A 26,521-nucleotide genomic window follows, 5' to 3' on the forward strand; every position below is an offset into this window, starting at 1 on the left:
CACCAAAGCCATTATATATGGTAGCTTAGAAAGCCCTGCAGAGAGAAATTAAAGTCACTTCGCTTTCTAATTAGGGCTTTCAGGAAATGATTGATTACAAAATCAAATACAATTGCTCAGATACATTAGTTTGATATTACTTCTGATAAGTGAAATTTTTACGTAATTTCACCAGTGAGTCTGGAAGCAGCTACACTCTCTTTGATGGCAAGACTGATTTCACTAAAGCTCTTCCTCTTATCCCGCTAAAGAATTATAGCTAACAAAACATTAGTTCCAGACCATAGGTCCAGTATAGAATTAAAATTACCATCAGGAAATGGCTAATATAATGGACAATACGTTGTTTAAAGGTGGACTGATCATCACATTAAGTGTAAACTTACCCCACCCATGAAGGAGCCAGCAAAAAAATTATGGCACATTTTAAAGATTCATTGTTGTTCCTTTTCAACAGAGTCAGCATATTTCATTAGCGCCCATCCAAAAACTGGAGGAAGCATTGTATGAGTATCAGCCACTGCAAGTCGAGACCTATGGACCACAAGTTCCAGAAACTGAACTTCTAAGAAGGGGAGGGTAAGTACCACATTAGATCTTTAATCTCCATAAATGTTACCATCTTCACTTTGCCAGCAGCATATAGATGTTGTGTTTCTAAAAAGTATCTTAATGAAATATTAGACTTCCTGCACAACCATCGTTTTGTTTGGGTGGATAAGCTAAATTTTTTTGGTCCTGTAGCCTTTATAGATCTATTGAGAGCTAAACTGGATCGCATTAGTGTTTTTTAAGGTTGTCGTTGGCAGCCATAGTGAAGTAGCTGTTCATTTTCAGTCGCACTGTATTAAAGAGTAAATAAATAAAAAACCGGGGCTTAATTTACCCAGCAGTTAGCCAGTAAAAATATCAAAGCTGGGCCTTTTGCCATGGCAAAGGGTAGATTTACTCACTGACTGCCATCTACAGTTAAACAACGTTTGTGAGAAATGAAGCATAGAGTGTAACTTTGTCAAAGTGTAATGCAGGGCTGGCCCAGCAGTTTGGCTGCATTGCAGTGTGCGGCCATGTTTGGAAGGGAACTTAGGAGCCTGGTGTTCCAAGGTAATGGAGACTAAATAGCACAATAGTGGCATGCCTGCTGTCCGCCAACGAGGTTAGTAGCTGAACACCCGCTAAACACGTGCACGACCAGCCAGATGGATAGTGTCATTGAGCTGGGTCTGGCTGACTTCACCCTTGTTACTTCTAGAAAACACATTGCAGAACAATGAAAATGCAGGATGTCGGGGAAGACACAAAATAAAAAAAAATCCCAGAATGTGCATACAGGAGAATTGAGACCCCAAAATACCAATGAGAGAGTATAGCGGGGAGGGACTCTTTGATATGCATCTTGGGCCTGATCCAAAGCCCACTGAAATCCGAGGAAAGATTCCCATTTACTTCAGTGAGCACTGCCAACACGTGCTGTTGTGTTTTCAGATGAGAAATTACACTCCTCATCCTGGGAGGGCATAGGAGTCTCAAAAAAGGTTTTAAAACACAGTCAGTCCTGAGGGATAAGCAGTCTAAAATTCAGTACTGCTGAAAGACCTTCAAGCTTGTCTAGAATCACTTATTGTTCGTGTTCCCATGTATTCCTGATGCCTATCGTTTTCATGATCTGATATCAAGTTTATCAGAGCAAATATTCATCAGCTATCCCAACCCGGACATAGCTGGAGCCGGCATTCACCACCTGTTCAAAACACAGCTGTGGGGGCCTCTGCTGCAGGGGGAGTTCTGAAGCTCCGTCAGTCATGGACCTTCTTACAGATGAAAATGTTTTTTTTTTGGGGGGGGGGGGGGGAATAAGTCTTTCTGTGGGGAGCCCCCGAGGCATTGGCAGTTCATGTATAACATATATCCTGGGTAACTTGTGTGCAGTGAGAGCTATGTCCATAATACCGGTATCTAAGTGTGGGTGATGCTTGTTCCAGGAGAATTCAGCTTCTTGGAAAGCGAACCCCCTCTAAGTACTGCATGGCTTCAGTCTAGCTGCTAATGTTACATACAATAGCCCCAGTCTTGCAAATACTTATGCTCGTGCTCTGGAGAAGCATGGTCAGCAAGACCCACTTAGCAAAGATGCTCAGGAAGAGGTAGGAGTAGTCTGGCAGCGTGTGTGGGGGGATGTCTCATCTCTTCCTGCATGGGATGGCCTCAAGAATGCAATCCCACTTGTCTGCCAAATGCAGGTGATGAAAGAGTTTGAGTGAGTGATTTGGCGGATGTCGTCTGCCACATGTGGAGAAGCTGTGAATTTCCCAAACTGAGTCTAGAGGCCTTTTGTAATTTAAAAACAAATATACCCATCCTGCATGTGCCCTGCTGTTACTCCTCAAATCCTATTACACTGGGTATTTTTAATATAGTAGACCATGCAGCACTCTACTCCTTTATATATTGGTTTCTGTATTTGCATGAACTCATGCTCATCTGCTGATGATAAATGCTTAACAAATGTGTTGTGGTCCCATGGCTGGCCTTAGAGGCAGCTGCAAACAGCTGGCTGAATGAGGCAGATGAGTTGAGCATAATGGTGTTACATGCTCCTACTGAAGACTTTTAGCTCCCTTTTAACCTGAACCTTATTACAAAGGTTAAATTTAAAAGGACACAGATCCTCAGTTTCTCCAGCCCTCTCTCTCCTTGTCCCCCTCTGAAGTGAATATTTTCATTGGTCTATGCAAATTAGTGAGGTTTCACTTGATCATTCAGATTTCTCAGTTTTAAAGCACTGTAGTTAGTCATAGACTACAGCAAAATTTCTTGCCCCTATAATAATATTGCAGCTTGAAAACTGCAATGTATTGCTTGCTGGACAGTTCCCCAAAACATGCAAACTTCAGTTCATCCAAACCTCAGGAACCAAGATTTTTGCAAATACACTGCCAACCTAGTGTGGAGCCTGTACATTTATTCTGGTAGCATCTTTTATTGATTTTAAGATATTGTTTATTACCTTCGAAGCACTCAACAGGCTGGATCCTTCAAATATTCTGGTCTTAACCTCATATTTTCCACAACATTCACATCAATCTTCAGAGCAAGGAAGGCTTCTCCTTTTGTAGTTTGCTGGCGTCTGCTGAGAACAAATGGGGTGATTAGAACAAAGAGTAAGAAAGAGGATTATTTTAGGACTCTGCTTACTTTCCTTTTTTCTAAAAAATGGTGGTTCATATTTAAATTGTCCTATACCAGTTACTCACTAGGCTTCAGATAATTAAATTGTGTGGGGACTGATGAGCTCTGCAAAGCGTGCCATTTCTCAAACGTTTTGGGCAAGCCACATGGGAAAAATCAGTGTTCAAATAGTTTTTTAAAAATTGTTTCCAAGCTCTCAAAGGAAAAGGGTAACTAAGTGCTACAACTTTTTGCTGTTTTGTAACCTTCATGAGTGTTTTTGCTCTCAACTCCTTTAAAAGCCTGAAAATAATTAAGAAATAGATTTTCAACACAAATGAATGGCAGCATATATATATTTTTTCCCCCTCTGGTGCGGCTCAGGAATAGTTTCCCGAATCACTGGTATATAGATTATTTTCCCAAATTATGTGTGTTTTTATGGCAATTATTATTTGCTCCTGTCAAGATGCAAACAAGGATTGAACTTTGTCAGTGGGAGTTAAAGTTTCTCATTGCTAACTGCTAATTGAGATTCCCCTGACTACTCTTCGATTTGGTTAGTATAGGGAAATCTCAGTTGCTGGCAATGCAAGGCTACTTTTCTCGTAATCCTGGCTTTTAGTGTTTAAAATTAAAAATATGAGTTTTTGGTGCTGGTCTGTAATTGAGATGCGAAACGGGTAAAAATAATTAGCAACAAAACTGAACATAAATCCTGTTGCTGGTTCTGCAATTCAATTCTTTCACATGTAGGGTAATGATGGATTTCTGCTCAAAAAATATCCCTTGATACTGGTAATCAGGATAACAATAGTCCAGATCCTTAATTTTCCACTTGGTTAAAATTTAAACAGAAATTTGTGGTGACCCAAATCTGAATACCTCTGAACACCTTGAACCTTGTTGTTCTGGGTATAGATAATACATCAAAGATTGTGAGGCGCTCACCTTAGATGGATAGATCAGAGCAGTCCCCGGGTCATACACTGGATAACGATCAAATGTCCATGCTGATATTCCTAGATATATCAGCTTCAGGTGGTGGTGGTGATGGTACGGCTGTTGGGTGACTCAATGCCGCCTTTTGAGCATTCCTAGAGGGGAATGGCCAACAGTAGCTCAACTTTCCTAAGCGTCCATTCATGAGTTCACAGAGTTCTGTCTGGTCTCCCCTTCTATTCAATGTGTATAGGTGACCATTGGCAGAGTTAGTTCAGGGTCTTGGGCTGCATGTCTTCATTATATTGATGGAGCCCAACTCTATACTTTTATCTTATCTAACACCATACAGTGTTGCCAAGTGCCTTACCCGTGGTCTGTTTGGGACTGAGATGTGAAGGAATGCCAGCTTACTAAAGCTCAATTAGGAAGAATGAGGTGAAGCTGGTAGGTTATGAAAAGCAACTGAGAAATAAGTTCTCCATTGAAGCTGTGTCTGTGCACACCATTTACTACTAGAGTTTGCAACCTGAAGGTATTGTTGGTGCTCCAGCTGCTGTTAGATGGCCATGTAGCAGCAGTATCCAAAAAGGCTCTCTTTCATCTCCATTTGACCAGGGGATTGAGATCTCTTCTTTTGGATGCAGACCTTGCTACTGTGATCCATGCTCTCTCACTTCTGCAGCAATGACTGTAATACACTTACACCTGAAATCCACCCCAGTGCTCAGCAATATGCATAGATGGCCTGTTGGTTTCTGGGTGGAGTTTTAAAGTGTTGGTAGAACCTTTAATAGTGTGAGACCTCCCTGCCTGAGACCTATGCAGTACTGGCATGGGTGTGCTCAACAGAGAAACTCAAGCTGGCATCACTTGATTTAAAGGAGAGAGAACTGCTAGCATGGTGTTCTGTGTGAGACACCTTTGGGACTTGGGAACTTTCGCTCTTCTCTGGTCCAAAATAGCCCAGATGCACTGATCTTTGTATAATACTGCATGGCCCATTGATTTACACAGGCTTTCAGGGTGGAGGTGTTTAAAATACAATTTTCTTTCTGGTTGGTTACTTTTTAGTTTTGAAATAGGTGGAAGATGCTGGGTGTGTTTGTGATTGTACTTTGAATTTATGCCTGCGGGTCCTGGTACCTGGAATATGCAGGATTTTTCATACTTATAAATCAAGAGAAATTTTACAAAATAACTTGCAAATATGTTGATTGAAAGAGTAAAACAGAAACTGGGAACTGACTCAATCATCTTCCCTTACTCATGTCAGTAATACCACTGACTGAGAGTGTTAATCTTTGCTGTTATGTAACCTTGATTCAAAAAAACCTAAGGATCAAAACGATGTCTTTTTTTTTTTTGTCCCTCTGATGTCTTTTAAGCACATCAGGACAGTTTGGTGCACCTGAGGATGGCAGAATTTGCTGCATTATGTTCTCACACTAAATGCAGCAGTGGAAGTGCCACATGCTACTTACTACTGTACATTTTTGTAACTTGAAAATCTGCTTATGATTAGAAATTATGAGAAAAATCTGAACTTCATGCCTTGTAATTTAAAAACATCATCCATGGTGGGCCTGATTCTTATTTACACTTTACACAACCTCTGACAGAGTGAAGAGGCCTGAAATTACAACGATGTTTTATTAATTCCATTTGCACCTACTTTAAGACCTCTTTACATTGCCAGAGTGCTGTACTGGAATTGTTGTGTAAATGAGATTCAGGCCTTGTGAGTTCACAAATATAGTAATGTTTATATTTGCCCATATAACATTGTCTATGCAATGGAAATTATCTTTTTTTCCCCCAGAAGTGTCTCTAAAGGCATCCTGGGTAAATATATTTGAATCATGGAAAATTAAGCTGACAGTAGATTCAAAGATTTAAATTTGTTTTGAGAAAAATATGATTTCCCTTTATCTAGCCATTTGTTTTCAAATATAACCACATTATTTAGAGCAGTGGTCAAGTAAGGCCATTCTTTTTTTTTGTTTTTTTGTTTTTTTTTGGTAGGTGAACTGCCATTGTGACAGATATTACCTCATTAGCACTTTTAAAAGATAAACATAAACAAAATGATGTTTTAAGAGCAAACAGTAAGTATTGAAACAAGATTGGGCTTCTGTGGGATTTCTCATATGAGTAAAGCCAGTAGATTTGGGCCTTTTTTGTAAATGTAACAACGGGGTTGATTCCTTCTTCTTTTTTTTTTTTTTCCTAGTTTAGAACAGTTCAATTATTTCAAATTTCAAATGAGGACAAGGCTAGATTTCAGCTCTGTTACAACTGCAGTAGCTTTTCATTTGTAACCTTCATTTCAAGTAGAAAGCGTGGGCATGTTTCTTTGTTGTGCAGTGTTGGTAGCATAATTTGAAACATATGTAGTGTTCTGGAACTTTTGTTTTGAAATGACTAATATAATTTCTTAGCCGTCAATCAGAGTGATTTTTAAAGTGGCGATAGTAATGATCGTCTTCGAGCTGTTTTTAAATCCTTGTTCGTCTGCTTCTCAATCAGGTCAGTTGCTTAACCTGAGTGTCTGCATTAATTTCCAATAAAATAACAGAATCAATTGGAAGGGGTATCAGGGCCTCCGAATTCCAAAAATTGTAACAGATGATTTTTCACATCAGCTGTCTTCCGACAGGGGAATACAGATATTTTTTGAGCCTTACGAAGGGAGAAAAGCTCGAATGTGTGGCTCTTTTCAAGTTGATCTGTTTTGGCCCATTGATTCTGAACACTAAGTTCATTCTGCTTCCGGAATATAGTTTCTTAGCAAGCTGTCATCAGAGAGCCGAAATATTGAGTAATGGTAAGGAAGGTCTGATTTGCAACGTATACTTTGCAGTTGCTGTCCCTTTATTCTTATAGGAATTCTGTTGGCTAGCAGGGCACACATTCTGATTTCCAACAAGTTTCCTGTCCTAGAGCCTTATACAAATCCTTTTGAAGTCAGTGGAAAGATTCTGATTGACTTCATTAAGCGTTGAATCTGGCGGCCGATAAATGAGAATTGGCAGGTAGGAGGTGGAGTATTTATGCATTGAGGACATAACTGTATCTGGACACCTTTCTATGCAGTGTATCCGCACTTTAAAAAAAAACAACAAACCTACTTGTACACACTTTGCAGTGAGCAGCTTTGAATAAAGACTTGTGAAGAAAACAGTTCACCTGCACACTATATTTTATATATTGGATACGCAATAGAGTAACGAGTGCATTTCCTTCTTCAGAATCGAATGGGAAGGGAAGGTATAGCAATTCATAAACAATGTTAATTTTGAGCTGATTTAGGAGCTGGTTTTATTGCTTTAACATACTACTTGAAATCCTGCAGGTTTTGTTATAAGGGTTTGGAATGCTGAGGGTTTATACGGGAGAGGCAGATAAGTGCTGGTTTTTTCAGCTGAATGGAAACCAGCCTGTAGTATGTCTGAAGTCTTACTGTTTAAGAAATTGATTTTTTGGCAAAAATATCATATGAACATTTCAAATGGTGTTTTGCATGGAGCTCTTCTGTCAAGGTCATTAGAAATTGAACATATTAATAGTGGACTGCTTTTGAAACAGAGTTTTACTTCCTGCCTGCCCACCTGTGGGCATAGTGTGGGTTCTGTAACTGTAAAGGGTCTCGGGAGAGTTATAAAAGCAAAGAAAATGGAAAATGTATAAAGAAACAAGAAGGGAAGCCTGCGTACACCATGTAGTTACTTATATTTAAAGTTGGCGGCAGTTGTATATGTACCACTAAATTAACCTCAAAAGCTGGTCATGACAGCAGAATGTCCATAGTAATTGTTTTTGTTGGCGTTTGGCTTCAGAATTAACTCATCGATCTAACATGAACCTCTGTGCTTGGAATACTAGTCTGGTAATGTGGGGGTTTTTTTTGTTTTTTTTTACCTTTTTTATGCAATCATGGAAAAAATATGTTTCTGCTCGAAGCAGTTGTCAAACAAGCTTCTTTCATCAACAATCAGACACAGGGCAGCTGAATAAGGCTGTTTAGTCTAGAGTAAATACTCAAGAGATTACAAGGTCACTGTAGGAAATGTAATTATACCATTTATTCCAGAACAGTCTTTTGTAGTGTGGGCTTGCAGAATACTAAATCATGATGTTTATTAAATGTGTGTATATTTATATATAAATTAAAATTCAGCACCGACCTTTGAGAGAAGAGGAGTGTTGAGTAAACTGCACTAAAAAATTAAAATGGTAAATAGCGATAAATATTAAACGGGCTTCAAAAAGCCATGATTCACATTTTGGCTTTATTATTGGGCTCACTAAGGGGCAAATCCTGCTCTTGTCTTCGCAGGTGTCAAAGCTTCCCCTTCAGGAGTGCAGTTGTGCTGTGCAGAGCAGTGGAGCAGGTGGAGATGTCTCTTCGGGGGTTGTGTGCCGCCTATGTGATAGAGAGCCTGGCTCTAAGGGGCTCATTCATATTAGCATTAGGAAGGTTTAGGGTCCAATGTACTGAGTTCTCCCAGATCTGTTTCCCTCCAAAACCAAAGTTCTCCCTCCATTTTGACATACCCGAGGGATGGTTACTTGTGGTACTTCTTGCTCAGTGTCGGGACTGGGTGAGGAGCCCCGCTCCTTGATTTCCTGGTCAGAAGATCTTGCCTTTGTGGGACCTGTGCATGCAGTTTTAAAGCTTCCATAACTTTCTACCTTTTCATGGAATTTTACCTTTTCAATCTCCCCTTTCTCTCCCCCTTGCCTTGCCCTTCTTAATTCTTTCTCTCTTCTGTCTCCCCACAATGCAGCAGGCCTCTGCATTGGGAATTGTACTGCTGGTATCAAGATGATGGCTAGGGCTAATTCCTGATTATGTTCCACATGGAATGGCAGCCTTCCTTGCCCCCGCCCCTTTTCTCCCCTTCCCCCAGGAACCGGAGAGTCCAAATGTCTTCAGAGGATCCTTCTCCAGCTTCCGTTGTTGTTTCTGGCACACAGCCACAAATAATGCTATTCAAGCCCAGTAGTATCAACATTACAGTGGCATCATGGCTGTAAGAAGAGTAAGGAACTGAGTCAGTCTGATAATGGTCCTTCAGAGCATGGGAAGGCACAGCCCAACAGCATACCAAGTACCACTGGAGAACTACCTCCTCTTGCTCCTGCTCAGAACCTTGGCCTCCCCAACAGACCACAAGAGACACTTAGATGGATGTTCACAGCAGTGTGTTGCCCTCTCCACCCTGGCCTATCCAGGCAGTCTGCCCTCTCATCCAGCCTAGACACCACCAGAGTTTCCACAGGGCTAAAGAATTAACTAAAAAGCTGAAGGGAAGGAGCAGCCTGTTCTGAATGACCCAGTTCCTCCCTCTCCAGGTCATGCAAGAAATCTAGGAAGTTGCAAGAATACAGCGAAGAGGTCCAAGAAACCGATGAGGTACGATGTTCTCAGACAGAGAGACTTCGCTCCTGGAAGAAGGGGAGTATTGGATCCAGATTCAGAAACACTGGAGGAGAATGGATAGGAAAGACTTGCCCACATCCTATTCGCTATGAAACAAAGATCTGATGAGTTGCCACAACTCTTGTTTAGAGGCTTCTCCTGATCCAGACTCCAACAGCCCCAATGACAGTATATTTATTTTCTTTTGAGCAGAAACCCAACAAAGCATCTTGGCTATTATTAATGTAACTGTAGAGAAATTAGTCAAATCAGAATCGGAGCAGCCAGCGAATTGAAGGCACCTTAACAGAAGTAATGAGTTCTTTAAAATTGTAGAAACAGTGCAACTTCTTGGCCTGGATTCCAGAAATAGATGCAGTAGTGGCGGAGACCACAGCCTTCCAAATGGGATTTGTTCCCAAAGTTCGAAATGGACCAAGAGATTGAAGTGGCTTTGCTGGCCCACCCTTGGGCAGCAAGCTTCCTGAAATAGTCTCTTCCTAGAAAGAATCTCACTTGAAGTCAATGGAGAGATTTTTGAGGATCAGGCTTATAGTTTTTCTTATTAAAAACTAAAATTGGATTGTGGGGGAGGGGCCTTTGGAAAGGGAGGATCTGGAGGTGGCCGGGTGAGTGTGTTGAGCTGTTTTGATGACTGAGCATGAGTGTGTTTTTTTTTGTTTTGTTTTGTTTTGTTTTTTTAGGATAAAAAAAATTGAAGACCTTTCAGAAACTTTTAATTTGTCCAAGGAACAGCAACGTGATTATTAGCTTGGACACAATTGCTTTAAGTTTTGGATGTCCAGATATGTCTAAATGGAAGGAAAACAGATGTAAAGGAATGAGCTGTTTTTGTTGGCGTTCTGTATTCATAAGTTTTTTAATTTAAAAAAAACTGATCCTGAGACATGGAAGTCCACATGTTTAATTTATGTATCTCCTGCATTAGTATTTGCAGGATCAGGGCCTAGTAAATATTTGTGCAAATTAATGGTAGCTCATAAGGATTGGGTCTCTAGGGCTTTTAGTCCTAAGCATATAGACCACTACGAGAGCTGTTAGGGGCTCATAACTTTGGAAAAGTAGGTCACTTATTTAGGCCCTGATCCTGCAGGGACTTGTGTGTGCTTCACTTTATGCACTGTGACTTTGACTTCAAGTGGAACTTCTCGTATAAAGTGAAGCAGACTCGTAAGTCTTCGCAGGGTTGGGTGCTTAGCTATCTATATATAAATAAGGCTACGGTTTAGTCATGGGCATTTTTAGTAAAAGTCATGGACAGGTCACGGGCAATAAACAGAAATTCACAGCCCATAAACTGTCCATGACCTTTACTATAAATACCTCTGATTAAATCTTAGGTTGGGGACCCAGGGTATGCTGATATTCTGGGAGGCCCCCTGGGGCCAGCCCCATCGGCCACTGCTCAGGCTGTCTGCAGGCCACCAGCATCTGCTCTGATGGTCCCCAGGGCTAGCAGCTGGGGGCTGCCGAGCAGGCGCTGACCTGGCTGCCCCTGAGGCCGCTGTTCCGGCCAGTCCCTGGGGCCAGTCACACCAACTGATGCTCGGGCAGTCCCCGGGGCCACCCAAGCAGTGGCTGACGCGGCTGGCCCCAGGGTCGCTCGAGCAGCAGCCAGCGTGGCTGTCACCCGGGGCCAACTGCTTGGGCGGCCCTGGGGTAGCCACACTGTTCACTGCAGAAGTCATGGAAAGTCACGGATTCCGTGACTTCCGCGACTTCCATGACAGACATACAGCCTTATATATAAAGTTCAGAACCAAATTTTAGGCTTCTATTTTTAAAACAAAGGCAATAATATTTTTAAAGATACTTTACATAAACCAACAGTGAAGATTTGGGCTTGCAAAAAAATATTGAGATGTTGGTTTTCCTGGCTTCAGAATAAAAATACTCCAGTCAGGCTGTGTTTCTAATAATGAAATAATGACTTGAACATACTCCGACTTCACAGATTAGCTATTGCTCAGGCTTGAAGGTAATGCTACCATGTTTTTGTTTCTTTACCTAAATGGTTTTAAATGTAAAAACATAAATCCTATGCAGTGGGAGTGGAAAAGGGGGGATGGTTTTCATTTGGCATAATTTCCTGTGAGACACAGTTCTAAATAAGGCCCATATTTACACAAGACAATACAGTTTTACATAGTAGTAGTATATCCAGCACATTTTAAAATTGTTTAGCCATCCCTGGGTATTTAATACCATCACAATAAATGTGTTTAATAAAGGTGAGTGAAGTTTGAAATAATTTTTGAATAATTTTACAGTAGAAACACCAGTTAAATCAACCCCCTTGCAGTAATAAATGTCAGAAAAACAATTAATTATACTTGCTTGCAACTGCAAAATCAATTGTGTGACTGTTCTTTTAAAACAGACTTTTACATTACTAAAGGCTAAACACTACGCTTCTGTAACTTGTCAGAATCAGGTTTTGGTTAATAGATATTTTCAGTGATGTAATGGGAACTTTTGGCAGTGAGTCAGAATATAATGGACTGTGATTAATGTTTTAATAAGTACTTTTCTTCTACTTATGATGCAGTGGTGAAATGGTTTCCTGCTCAAATTGATAGGAGAACAGCAGGTGTGCATACATATTTTTTCTTTAAGAAAAAATAAGTTGTTTATCTTTTTAAGCAGAATTTCTTATATTTTTCTTTAATTCAAACATTGTTAGGTTTGTTTGTCTTTTTTCAGTCTTAGCAATTATTGATGTCTGTAATTTGAAAGTGTACGCTACCTTGGAAACCTTTCCATTAGCTAAACAAATTGCTTTGCAAAAGAGGAAATTCATTAGTTTAAAAAAGAATTTTATATTGATATTTTCTTCGGTAGAAGAGATTTATTTAAAAATAGCTTGATAGTAATTCAAATGAGTGTCTGAACAAAGTGTGATCCTGAAAACATTACAGGATTAGATTTCTTCTTAGAGTTGATGTAATATATTTTCTACACGCTTGAGTTACTTTCATGCTGAAGGCAGTAGTATTTTTCTACATTTGACATGTTTCCACAAAAAATCCAACTAATTTATTATTTAGTAACATTTATTTCATTACTACTCAATCTGGAGTTGCCACAGGGAAAGCGTTTTCTAGAGGACCAGTCAGCTGGAGTCCCAGTGAAGATGTTTTCCCTAAGCAGCAAAGCTCTCGCTCTGTCCACGACAGGAGCATAGTCTATGGCTCTAATATGCTGCTTTTATGAGCTTATTCTCTAGCTGCCCTTTCTCTAAAGAACTGGAAAACATGGGGGTAACAGGGCTTGGTGGGATTAGTAGGTAAACTTCTCTCTAGTTCCTTTATTCCCCCCTCCCCTCCTCCCACCCGGTCCTCATAGGTGGCTGCAGACACAGTGCACATCCACCTGGGGATGAGTATTACTTAAGATTTATATGATAGTGATGCCTAGAGGTCAGCCAGGTTGGGGCCCCTTTGTGCTAGGCACTGTACAAACATTTAGAAAACCACCTTCTCTGCCCTCAGTTGTTTATAGGGTGAACGTGGCTCAGTTGGGCCTGCTCACACGCCTTGCAAGGCCACCACTGCAGCTCGGCCTAGACTGTTGAGGCTCACAGCATGTTAAGCTTTCTCACTCCAAAGTGGGAGGCAAGCCTATCTGGCAAGGCAGACATGCATGACCAACAGAGCTGTGCAGGAAACTACATGTGAAGTGGCTGGCCCTGTATAAGAGATTGCTCTGTCCCTGCTCCAAAGCAGGTGATCTCCCCTCCTCTCAAGAGTCTCTTGAACACCTTTTTGTCTGGAGATTTCTCCAAGGGACTTAGGGTCTGGTATGATAAATCTTTTCTCTCTTCACTCAGGAACCTCCGTGACTCCTCCATTCTCAGGTACATCAGCCTGACCTTAAGGAACTTGGACTGTTTCTTACAGGCATTTTATCAGCACAGTCATACTTTCTAACTTGAGAATTTTTGCCTAAGAGGCCACTATACCCCAGTTCTGTAGCAGTTCTGTGCCCCCGTGTCACCTGCTCTGCGCAGAAAAGGCTGTTCATGCACTTCCTCTACTCCCTACCACTTTTTCCATCTACATCACCTCCAGAGGAGACTTCAGAAGATGGACCCTGGCCACTGCCTTTATCTCCTGTCTCTCGCTCTTCGAGAAGGTACAAAGACAGAGGGAAGCATAGGAATAAACCCAAATAAACTCCATCCCTCTTCTAACAGCAGGAAGGGGGAACCTCCTCTTCCCTAAGCTGAGAATGCACATTCAGGCGCTAATGGATTGGGCAAACTATTCGACTCTGATTATCTTGATTCACTTCACTTTAAATCATGTGTGTGTGTGGGGGGGGGAGGGGGAGGAATCTGGATACCAAGGTGATCTCAAAATGAGGAAGAACATGGGGGATCCTATTCCAGTTTCACTTCTGTGCATAGTTAATTTGGAATGGAAGATCCCACAAATGTGAGGTTTGTTAATAGACTTAGCCTTAAACTGTAAATGGTAAACAGCCCCCTACATTTTTCTTAGCCCCTTGGGTGGCTGCCTCCTTTTCTTCTCTCACCAAAAGAAAAACAGTCCCAGCAGAGGATAATGCCATCTTGAGATTCAGTGGATAAAACACTGGAGGACGTATTTAAGAGACTGTCATGGATTTGTAGCAGTTGGCTCAGTCCTTCTCCAACCCCAAAGAGTCCATTGGACATCTCCTAGGCCTCTTGGTTTCTTGGTTGAAAACAATCCCATGGGCCTTAGTTTACATGAGACATATATATATATATATATAACTCTTCCTGCTCCTTATCTGGGATTATCAAGGTGGAAACTATGTACCTTACCTCTATCCTGCCTCTACCATACTGGCACAAGTCATCCAGCCCTTACAACGGGCTGCCTGAAAGAAGATGTGCTGTTAGGGAAACCTGTGACTGTTCCAATCTGATGAGCGCTCAGATGAAGGAATCTGTCTTGCCAAAGTCGCTGGTCCAAAATGGGAACTTGAAAAAGCATCAGCTGGCTAAAATGTTGAGCAATATGTAGCAGGCCCTGGAGACGACAGTGTTAGTGCAATGCAACAACTTCACTCATCCCCAACTTTCATACATTCCTTCAGACCACTCTTACAGCCGCTCGTTTAATATATGCCAAGTTCCCTTCCTTTCCTTCTTCTTACAGCTCTAGAAACCCCACCTGTTCCATAAAACAACAAAACACTGTTCCAAAGGATTGGTATTGCGCTCACTTGGGCTGTTAGGGTGAGATTTAAAAAAACCTTCAGCATTGGCCTAACTCTGCTCCCACTGATGTCAGTGGGAGTTTTAACATAGATTTGATGGGAGCAGAGGCAGGCCAGCGCTGAGTGCTTTCAAAAATCCCACTCTCAGATTAAGCTCTCTGGGTCAGAGACTGTTTTTTGTTTGTTGCAATTCACACGTTGTACAGCGATGCATATACTTATAGCACTCAGAATATGGAGTTGGGCAGGAGCACCCAACTCGGTAGAGACCATTCATATGCTAGGTGGAAAAAAGGAATATGGTTGCTGCAGCTCCCTATGTCACAGGGAGTCTCAATGAGCGTGCCGACAGGTTGAGACTGCAGGCTCTTTGGCTACTGGAATAGTACTTCAGCCAAGTTGTTAAGAGATCAGGGCTTTCTCAGGTGCTGTTGCCTGCTGGTTGACTTGCCTGTGTTTGACAACACAAACCAGTGTTGCAAAATCTTGAGCTATCTGGTAAGATCAGCTGCCTTTTATGTACACATGCACAGTAGCTGGTTTTACAGGATCTCTGCTGTGTACTTAAGATCAGAATCTGGCCCTAAAAAGAAAAGAAGAATAGGCTTTTACTTCGTGGTAGGAGACTTATCTCCTGAGAAAATTACTTTGTGAGCTGTGGTAGCAAATTCTTTTAGAGATGAGTACTACATAGGGCCATGTCACAGGATGTACCAACCCCACACCAGGCAAGAAGAGGTAAAGAGCAGCTTTGGGCTCAGGCAGCCCCTCCCCACCTCTGCACCTGCAAGGCATGCCAATCCTGGGGGAGAAGCCAAGTCCTAAGAGATGGACAGACCTCTCCCCACTAGCCCGAGGAAAGAACACCGCAGAGGACACAGCTAGCAGAGGCTTCCTGTGAACGCTGCACTATAGCCCTGAAGATGCTGAGTCAGGTACAGCTTGGCAGGGATCTCCTGAAAGGAGGTAGGCCAGGGCACATTTGAACTATTTTTGTGTTCTGCCTTTCCTTTGTAACTGTTCCTCTGGGAGCTAGGGAAGAAGGCATAGAGGCAGGCTGCCATAGGAAGAAGCCCAGGGACAGAAAAGGAGGTTGGAACATGCAGAGATTAGCCATGTGCTCCAGGGCCCTGGCTGGAGGGAGGGACTGGGTTTCCTATAAGGCCTGGGGAAAGCTCCAGACATGGGTCATAAGGCCTAGTGGGCCTGGGTGTGCTGTTGGAGCTTGAAACAAGGCTGCCAGACTGTTACCAGCCTGGACTCTGACATATGCTGAAAGGGGTGAGACACGACAGTGACCTGGGCAGAGGGCCAAGGTACAGAGAGAGGGCCAACAGCAGACCTGAACAGTGGGGCAGCAAGGCTAGGGAGAGGAAAATCCTAATAATGCCACATCCAGCCACAAGGCAGCAAACAGACACGTGAGTCACTTTATCGTAGGCCTGATTGTGCCACTCTTGCTCTCATGGAGTACGACCTTACTCCTGAAGTACTTCCATGCATGTCTGTGAGACTGTTTGTGGAGTATAGTACTACTCAGTGTCAGAAAGGATGGCATGGTCTGGCTCATAAACACTAAAGGAACTCACCGCTGTGTTTGACTCCTTTCTCAAGGAGTCCAACAGCACAAGTAAGAAGGATGGTTAGAGCAGTAGTCTGGGACTCAGGAGGCCCTGGTTCAATTCACTGCCTCATGAGACTTCCTGGGTGACCTGGAGTAAGTCGTTTAGGCCATATCTACATTACAGACCTCTGCTGGCATAGTTATGTTGGTCTGGGGAGGTGGGGGGGTGAAGAGGTATGAATCCCTGACCAACAGAGCTGTGCTTGCAAAAGCCTCTAGTGTGTAGATGCAGGTATACTGGCAAAACTGCACTTTTACCAATATAGCTCGTTTCACTCGGGAGCATATGGAATAAGCTCTGCTGGTAGAAGTGCAGCTTTTGTGGTACAAGCTGCGTCCTCACTAGAAGTGCTTTGCTGGCGTTGTATACTGGGAAAGCACTCCCAGTGGTAGACATGGCCCTAGCCTCATTTTGCTTCAGTTCCCCATCTGTTAAATGGGGATAATAGGACTTTCCGCCCTGTTGTGAGGGTAAATGCACCAAAAAAGAGGTGAGGTGTTCAGATACTACGGTAATGGAGATTTATAAGTGCCTAAGATAGATGGAAGTTCCAACAGAGGCTTGTACTGTTGTCCATAGGATAGTGCTTACTGAATTTGGGGCCTCACCAATGGATGGTGATCAACTGCAAAGCCCACAGTCTTGTTGATTCGTGTTTTTATATTTTGTTTTTATTCAGCATTTTTTGCCCTTTCTGCGGGACCCAGCAGCTGAAACAGCATAACCTTGCCTCACAGCTGTTACAGCTGAGCCTTGTGTTTGAAATGGCAACACCACTAAATGTTTGTAGCCTGGTTTTATAACAGTGTTTCAGCAGCCAGCTGCCTTAGGAAAGCAAAAACAATAGGTAAAGCAAGAACTACAAATAAAGGAGAGGCTGTAAAACATCAAACAGCCTGGACACCCTACAACCCACTGGGCAAGAAATCTGTCTAAATTTAGCAACTTATTTTTGTAAATATAGAAACAAAAAATGATGTCTAAATAAACATACTTGCCCCACTCACCCACATACATTAATTGCACCTTTTGTTAGTGAAGTGCTTCCATGGATTTTAGTTTTACTCTGCTAAATAAGCCAGATGTTCCCAGAAAAGTAGTAACGACATGTGGGAGGAGGACTCCCAAAGGCAAATCCTCCTTCACCACCATGGCAGGTCGTGTGGCAGCTGCGCTGGTGCTGCTGCATTGCTTTAGGAGAGCGCAGGACTTGGGGAAGGGGAGAGAAGCTATAACACGTATGCAGCCCAGAGACATCCTCTGTGGCAAGTAATATGCTTCTACATGAATACCCAACCACAGTGAGGTATGGGGAGCATCATAAGGCAGTCATATTCCTATCTCTGCTCTGCTGCTCCTTCCCCCCCATGCCAAGCCCAAATGCTTGGGCTGGGCAGTAGAGGGAGGATTTGGCTTCTCGTGGACGTGTGTTGAAAGCAGCCCAGCCCTCCTGATTTTGAACAATAGAACAAATATTATTCCCACTAAGATTGTTTTATCGATGAACATCACTGTGTAGGGTAATAAGTCTTTGCCATGGCTGCTGATTCATAATTAAATATGGATGTAGGCTAAACATGCACCAAGTGCTGTGCAAACTATGGACTAAGGCATGGCTCCTGCCTTGGAGATGGTACAATCTAACACCGACGCGACCTGACCCAGAAAAACAGATCAGGTGAGTGAGTAGCCAAAGCATAAACTTTCCAAAGAATGTTTCCAAAGAACGTTTCCAAAGGGACTTAAGCCACTAACAGGATTTAAATTCCTTAGTCTCACTGGAGACTGTCTGTCGCTCTTGAAAATGGGACTTAGGCTGCTGAATCACTTTTGTGCTTTTGAAAGTTTACTCTACCAAAAGGATCGGTGGAAGAAATGAGTTTGCAGAGGGAGAGAGACAGCACTTATTTTGTTAAGAAGGTTGCCCAAGGCATGGGGGCCAGCATGAAAGAAGATCTGCTGGGGTCCAGACACTGAAGCACGAGGACATTGCCTGTGACTGCCCTGAACTCACGTATCCATATGGCGTACACCTTTCGTGTATAGAAGCTGACATTTTGACCTGAATGTACTATGTTGAGCTCTGGTTGCAAACTTTATTGGTAGGGGAATACCAGCTAAGTTCTACTGACATCTGTGGGGGGGCTCATCCTTGCAGCAAAGGTTAGAATTATTGGTAAAGACCAGACTAGCTCTGGTAGAGCAGGGTGTTTGCAATGGCACACAGTTGTGGAATTTCAGAAAGGCCCCTATGGGGACAGGGACCTACCATGTTGGGTAATTTTGTTCTATATATACAGTGGCTGCTCACTCACTACTTAGCATTCATTAAATGCGTAAGTGACAGTGGAGCAATGACATTTATACCAAATGTTATAGTGGCTACCTGATGTTTAAAGACAAGGACTAGGATGAGACCATGAAACGTATTTTTACTTGTGACCAGAGACTGGATCTGAAGCTGGGTCTGCAGGGACATTTGTAGAAAGGAGAGAGAATTGTAAATGCTTTTCATCTTCTGAGACAAAAACTCCAGTGTAGTCTGCAAATCTTGGAAGAAAAAAAAGGGGGGGAATTCAAAAGATCTATTAATTGTTTCAACCTTAACCCTAAGAGGAGGCTGTGGTTCTGTCTTGCACGATATTTTATAATTCTGATGATACTCATGGGCATGATCTTAGGTGCCAGCCCTCTGCATTTTGATGAGTCAAGCCGACAATTTCAACCAGAAGAGTTAATTCTCCTAGAAAACATATTTTTGGCTATTGAAACATTGTCAGTCCTGTTGGTGGACATGTTTGTAACGGGTGCTTTGAACTTTTTACTGTCTGAAAATTGGATATTACAAACATGTCCATTAACTTTCAATGGAACTTAGGTTCCTAAATTACTTAGTGCTTTTGAAAATTTTACCCTGAGTCAATATGGCAAGTTTTATTCAATACAAGCTTTTAGGGATCTATAAATTGAGCATCAAATCCTTCCAGGTTAGTAGATCGACTCTCACTTCTCTAGATTGCCCTTCCCTTTATCATGATCTCTCTTCTTCAACACTGAAGAATGACCTTATACAAGTATTGTAGGAAGCCATTATTGATCAACTCCTGTGATTTTCTGTAACTGTTCATTTGCATTAACAAATTTTATGCCTGACAGTAGTCAGTGAGTGGAAGTTAGTGGAGATAAAAGAATAGATATATGCAAATATACATACTTCATACAGTCATACATTTTAAGGCCGGAAGGGATCATTATGATGATCTAGTGTGACTTCCTGCATAACACAGGCTATAGAACAGGAGTGGGCAAACTACGGCCCGGTGGCCGCATCCAGCCCTCCAGATGTTTTAACTTGGCCCTCGAGCTCCTCGCTGGGGAGTGGGGTCCGGGGCTTGCCCCGCTCTGGCACTCCAGCCAGGGAGCGGGTTAAGGGGCTTGCCCCACTCTGCGTGGCTCCCGGAAGCAGTTGCATGTCCCCTCTCTAGCTGCTATGTGTAGGGGCAGGGGGCTTCACTCCCTGCCCCCGCCCCAAGTGCCTGCAGACAGGGCAGCGTGCAGAGCCGCCTGGCTGTGCCTCCATGTAGGAGCCGGAGTGGGGACATGCTGCTGCTTCTGGGAGCTGCTTGAGGTAAGTGCCTCCCAGAGCCTGCACCCCTGGCCCCCTCCCGTGCCCCTGCCCCAGCCCGGTGCCCCCTCCTGCACCCTGAACTTCTCACATCTGGCCCCACCCTAGAGCCTGCACCCCAACCCACAATTTCATGAGCATTCCTGGCCCACCATACAATTTCCATACCCAGATGTGGCCCTCGGGCCAAAAAGTTTGCCCACCCCTGCTATAGAACCTCACCCAGTAATTTCTGCCTCAGGCCCATAACTTCCGTTAACAATTATCTTTGAGAATTCCTGGATGACGGGATAGGCCCCAGAGGACTGGAGAAAGCTAAACATTGTTCCCCTTTTTAAAGATAGGTCTAAGAAGACCCAGAGAATTCTAGACCGGTTGGTCTGTCTTCAGTACCTGGAAGAATACTGGAACAAATATTAAGCAATCCGTTTGTAAGCACCGATAGATGATAGGGTTATAAGGGATAGTGAGCATGGATTTGTCAAGAACAAACATGCCAAACCAACCTGATTTACTTCATTCACGGAGTTACTGGCCTAATGTTTGGAGCAAAGCAGGAGACTTGGCATATCTTGATTTTTTTTTTTATTTTATTTTTGTTTTAGTGAGCTTTTTGACACAGTCCCTTTGCGTATGTAAATGTTGTGTTAAAAGTTAACCATTTAAACTATTAAAATTATATTGTTTAACCGGTTAACTAAGGTTGCTCCAGCTGGTTGGGGCTGGGGTCAGCGGGCCGGCTGGGGTCGCTCTCGGCCAGGGCTGGGGCCCCTCCAGCTGGCGGGGGGGTGGGGAGGTTAACAGTTAAGGCTGGTTAACCTTTTACATCCCTAAGTCCCATAAAATATCCTGATAAGCAAACTATGGAGATGTGATCTAGATGAAATTATGAGAAAGTGGGTGCAAAAATGGTTGAAAGACTATACTCAGAGTAGTTATCAATGATTCTCTCAATCTGGGAAGGCATATCTAGTGAGGTCCTGCAGGGTCACGCCTATGTCTGGTAGTATTCAATGTTGTCATTAATGACTTGGATAAGGAGTGGAAAGTGTACTTATAGAATTTGCAGATGGCACCATACTGGGAGGGTAGCAAGCACTTTGGAGGACAGGATTAGAATTCTAAGCAACATTGACAAATTAGAGAGTTGATCTGAAATCAACAAGATGAAATGAAAGATGAAGACAAGTTCGAAGTACTTCACTTAGGAAGGAGGAACCAAATGTACAACCACACAGTGGGGAAGAACTGGCCAGGTGATAGTACTGCTGAAAAGGACCTGGGGATTCTAGTGGCTCACAGATTGAATATGGGTCAACAATATCATGCAGTTGGGGAAAAAGGCTAATATTCTGGGACAAATTAATAGAAATGTATGTAAGACATGGGAGGTAACTTCTGTTCTACTCATCTTTGGTGAGGCCTCAGCTGGAGTACTGTGTCCAATTCTGGGCACCATGCTTTAGGAAATAGGTGGACAAATTGGAGAGTCCAGAGGACACCAACAAAATTGACAAAGGTTTAGGAAACCTGACCTCTGAGGGGAAATTTAAAAAAAACTGGGCATGTTTAGTCTTGAGAAAAGAAGATGAAGGCGGCACCTGATAAGTCTTCAAATATGTTAAGGGCTCTTATAAAGAGGACTGTGATCAGTTGTTCTCCATGTCTGCTGAGGGAAGGACAAGAAGGGCTTAATCTGCAGCAAGGGAGATTTAGATTAGATATTTGGGAAATTTTTCTAGTTGTAAGTGTAATTAAACTCTGGAACAGGCTTCCAAGGGACATTGTGAAATCCCCATCATTGGAGGTTTTTAGAGAACAGTTTTGACCGGTCATGGATGGCTTCAGTTTACTTAGTCTTGCCTCAGTACATGGGGCTGGACTTGTTGACCTCTCAAAGTCCCTTTCAGCCCTACATTTGTATGATTCTATTGGAGCTAGAGTATATTATTTAGAAAAATATCCGGTGTTGATTTAAAGCTTTCAGGGGATGGAGAATCCATCACATTCATAGGCAAGTGGTTCCAGTGTGTACTGTTAAAAAAAATTGTCCTTTATTTTTAGTCTGAATTTGTCTAGTTTCAGCTTCCAATCATTGGATCTCATTATTTCTTTTTCTGCTAGATTAAAAAGCCATCTATTATCAGAAATCTATTTCCCCATTTAGGTATTTGTAGATTGTGATCAAGTCATCTCTTAACCCTCTCTTGGATAAACTAAATGGACTGAGCTTCTTAAGTCTGTCACTAGAAGGCAGGTTATCCAGTAATCAAATCATTCTTGTTGCTCTTCTCTGAACCCTCTCCAATTTTTCAATGCTGTATATAGATGGAATACCACCTTTCTACGCTTACTTGATATTCCTCTGCTTATGCATCCAAGAATTGGGTTGGTCCTTTTAGCTACAGCATCACTCTGGAAGTTCATGTTCAGTTGGTTATCAGCAATTTACTCCTAGGTTCTTTTCAGTGTCGCTGCATTCCAGGATACAGTCGGTGATCCACATTCTTTGTTCCTAGATGTGTGACCTTGCAATTGGCAGTATTAAAATACATGTCATTCAAAAAGCTCACCTTACCAAGGATCCATATCTGTCTCTCTAACTGACCTGTCCCCATCATTATTACCATTCCAGTGATTTTTGTGTCGTCTGGAAATTTGTACCAGCAATGGTTTTCTTTTAGATAATTGAAAAAAGTTATTGAATGGCACTGGGACACAAACAGATCCTTCAAGATCCAACTAGAAACACCCCATTGGATAACTATAGGTGATTTTCCATTGACAGCTTTTGAGATATCAGTTAACCAATTTTTAATCAATTTCATATGGCCACGTTGATCAATATTTTGAATGTGTTACTTTAAAAAAAGGCATGGCACTTTTTTTTGGTGAATCGCAGTTTGGTTAAAAATATGGAGCCTAATCCAGTTCTCATTGAAGTCACTGAGAGTTTTATCACTAACTTCAGTGCGAGCAGGAATTAGACCAATATTTCCTTTAAAAGTAAATAAATAAATTAATTAATTAATCTGTATGGCCGTGTGAAGTATATTTTGCAGTTTCATGTTCCAAAAGACAACTGGTAGAAAAAGAAACTAGAACAAATAAATACAGCATTACGGTAATACTAACAACACACAGTTTTATGTCTCCCTGAAGGCCATTTATGGCCAGTTGAAATCAGGAGCAGCTCCACTAAACAGTTCAGATGGATCTACATTATTCAAGGACAAGAGAGGCTTCTCTGACAGATGGCTGCAGCACTTTACTGAGTTATTCAACAATCTCTTGCATATGTGGGTTGACACTAGATGGAAAGTAACCCAGCAACCCATATATGAAGAAATATCCCAGTAATCTACCATTCAAGAACTGCAAAAAGCTATCAAAAAAGTGATGTCAGGTAAATCACTAGGCGAAGACAGCATACAATAAACTTGCAGGACTCAAAATTGTCAACAATCTGTACAAAATTAAGGCTATCTGGGAAACTAAGAAAAATCATCAGGATTTCAAAGGTGCAATCGTAGCTATACTATACAAAAAAAAGGTATGAAATCTGACTGTGGCAACTACAGGGGTATCACCCTGCTATCCGCAGGTGGTAAAATCCTTGCTTGTATTTTACTTTTCTTGTAGAAACCGTAGCAGAGAAATTTCTACATGATACCCACTGTGGCTTTAAATCAGGTCAGAGATTTTCGTTGAGAGAGAGATTCCGGAAAAATGCATTGAACAAAACCTGGAACTATGTGCTGAATCCTTGATCTAAAAATAGTATTGACACCGAGCAAAATGGCCTCTGGAAAACTTTAGGACAGTTTGGCTGCCCCACCAGATTCGTTAACAACATACCTTAACTCTACGAAGACATGACTGGTCAAGTGCTCTCAGATGGTGACCGCTCTCTAAATCATTTCTCATATATAATGGGGTGAAACAAGGCTGTTTGCTGGCACTGATCCTCATTGGTCTTTTCTTTGCAGCCATTCTTAAGTGTGCAACTGATAACATTCAGAAGAGCATCTACATAAAGTTAAAACAGTTTGGACTCCCCATCAGCCTGGAAAAAGTGGAAGTCCTTTTTCAACTAGTCCTATCAACCACTGCCACCACCCAAAGATCACTATCTATGATACAAAGCTAAACAATGTTAATCACTTTACATACCCTGGCAGTACCATCTCGAGGGGCAGTTTCCTGGATCAAAATATATCAAACAGAATATGAAAGGCAAGCCAGGTTTTTTGGAAGAGTTCACCATAGGATACTCAACTGGCACACCATCAAGCTGTCAACAAAACTGACAATATAAGTGCAGCAACGGTAGCCTTCCCTTTATACAGGTGTGAAACATAGACAATTTACTGCAAACACATGAAGCAACTTGAAAACTTTCACATGTTGCTGTTGTCACTATATTCTAAAGCTCTGCTGGGAAGACAAAATGATAAATATTAACATATTTGAAAGGAACAGAAACAACCAGTATTGAGGCAGTGATTATCAAATTTCAGCATAATGGACAGGTCATTTTATCAGAATGGGTGGTGATAGACTCCCCCAAAAAATCCTCTATGGTGAGCTGAAACTCGGAAAGTGCAGGAAGGGCAATCAGCATAAACACTTTAAAAGACACCCTTAAGCAGAGTCTTAACTCATGCGACATAAATATTGACAACTTCAAAGACATAGCCAAGGACAGACATGAATGGAGAGCAACTATCAATAAACACTGCAGACACTGAGAGTAAGACAGACATGAAATACTGATTTGGGAGGGGGGGGAAAGGCCGACAGTCATGCCAAATCTTCAGTGGGAGCCTACAAATTCTTATGTCATCTATTCGCGACCTTGCTCCTCACAGATCAGCCACAAGAAAACACATGAGATGTTGAGATGTCATCATTGGGTACAATAGACAGCCATACTATTCTGCAGCAATACTTTAGGTGGACAGAGCGCTTAATGGAATCTTTTATATATAGTATGTTTAAAAAAAAATGGAGTCAAACATTCATCAAAAGACTGCTGAGCCAGTTTAAAGAAAAAACACAAGACCATTAGTTCCTGTTTTAAGAAGAAAGTAAGGATTTGCTAACTGGAACTCAGTTCTTTCTGTAAATATGAGGAATTCTACATAGATATCAAAAGCTGAGAAGATCTATAATGAACACTGTGGAAATTGTCCAAAACAGCACTCACTAGAAACATCAGAGAACTAGTTTCAGGGACTGAGCCTGTGTGTCAGCTCAGAATTGCACTTAAATATGGTCAAATGTATGTTTCTGGGTACCACAAAGGTGAGCCGAGATGGCAGTTTTCGGTATTTATCCTTTGTAACACCGTATCTCGGGTTATTTGTGTGTATTTAGGAGGATATTTTTTCAGAGGCCCAAAGTGGAGTCAGGTTTCTAGCTCCTATTAGCTTTCTATAGGATTTGGGTGTTTAACTGCCCTTTGTGCCTTTGAAAATCTCCTCCTCTGTTTTTGTAGGAGATCCTACAATACAGTAGTGAAAGGGGATCCACTAAAGCTCTTCTCCTTCTGGTGGAAGAAATCAGTACATGCTTCAGTTCTTACAGTGAAAGTCATTCCAGCAAATGATCAGAAATTAGCCTGCCTTGCTCACCAAAAATATTTGCCTCGTTTTGCTAGTAATAAAGGCAGGTTTATTTGATCAAAAACAATTTCCGCAGATTGGCGCAGGGTGGAGAGAAGACGACAACTCAGGCTTTATAGTAAGACCCAACCCCAAATAAAAACAAAACTTTCTTCCTCTTGCAATTTTTCCATCCCGTTCTGTGGACCTGCCTTTTTCAGCTTTTAGTTCCCAGACACCGTGATGTGCTAAAGTTGTTTCCCAAATGTCCATCCAGCTGGGTAGCCGTCCAGGACAGTTGAACTAAAGTACTGGTCCCATTACCCTTAGTAGTCTCTGTAGTGAAGTGCACTTCAGTAGCAAAGAACTTGTTCCAGTTCCCCCTTGCTTCTAAGTCTTAGTAAGACCCAGTAAGTAAGTATTAGTTTCTATTTTTACACAAGCAATACATTAAACATACTTCTGTTATCTTTTTCTGCTCCACTGCTTCTAATTAGGAGGCCTGTACGTTGACCTGCAATGAACACAAATGTTAAATTGGGGCTAATGGGAAATGAGTCTGGACTTGAGTTATAGCGACCATAAAATGTGATGAGATCTGGCACTTGGTTTAATAATGCCAAAGAGTTGTGTATCCTGTAATCTAATGACTTTGTATCGTAGTGTGTTGCATAAGGCACTAACATTTTATGTAGACTTAAAAGAAAAAAAGTTTGATTGTAACATTAGAGGGACAGGCACACAGTTTATGGCTATTTGTTAAGGTAACAACAAAACTGAGCACGCATTTTGTAACTTGTGCACTGCTATGAGATTTCAAGCTAGAGTCATTTTTCATTGTCTTAAATGTGTATCTCTATAACTTATGAAATTACAATGTTCAAGAGTCCTATACCGGCAA

At 42.0% G+C, this 26,521-nt stretch overlaps 1 protein-coding gene across 3 annotated transcripts in view; it reads left to right on the top strand.

Annotated features, from left to right (window-relative positions):
- The window catches only part of MNAT1 (MNAT1 component of CDK activating kinase), a 188,868-nt gene that overhangs the window by 128,777 nt on the left and 33,570 nt on the right, over positions 1–26,521 (top strand). The window contains exons 7-9 of one of the 3 annotated variants that reach the window (XM_045017189.1): positions 458–579; positions 8,450–8,504; positions 12,105–12,138. In XM_045017189.1, the coding sequence (XP_044873124.1) occupies positions 458–579; positions 8,450–8,504; positions 12,105–12,110 (183 nt within the window). In that variant the 3' untranslated portion in view covers positions 12,111–12,138. Of the gene's footprint in view, positions 1–457; positions 580–8,449; positions 8,751–12,104; positions 12,139–26,521 lie in introns of those variants that run through there. The other 2 variants (XM_045017187.1, XM_045017188.1) reach the window with 2 other exon arrangements.

This window comes from Mauremys mutica, chromosome 4 (genome assembly GCF_020497125.1).
Source record: "Mauremys mutica isolate MM-2020 ecotype Southern chromosome 4, ASM2049712v1, whole genome shotgun sequence".
Lineage (NCBI taxonomy): Eukaryota > Metazoa > Chordata > Testudines > Geoemydidae > Mauremys > Mauremys mutica.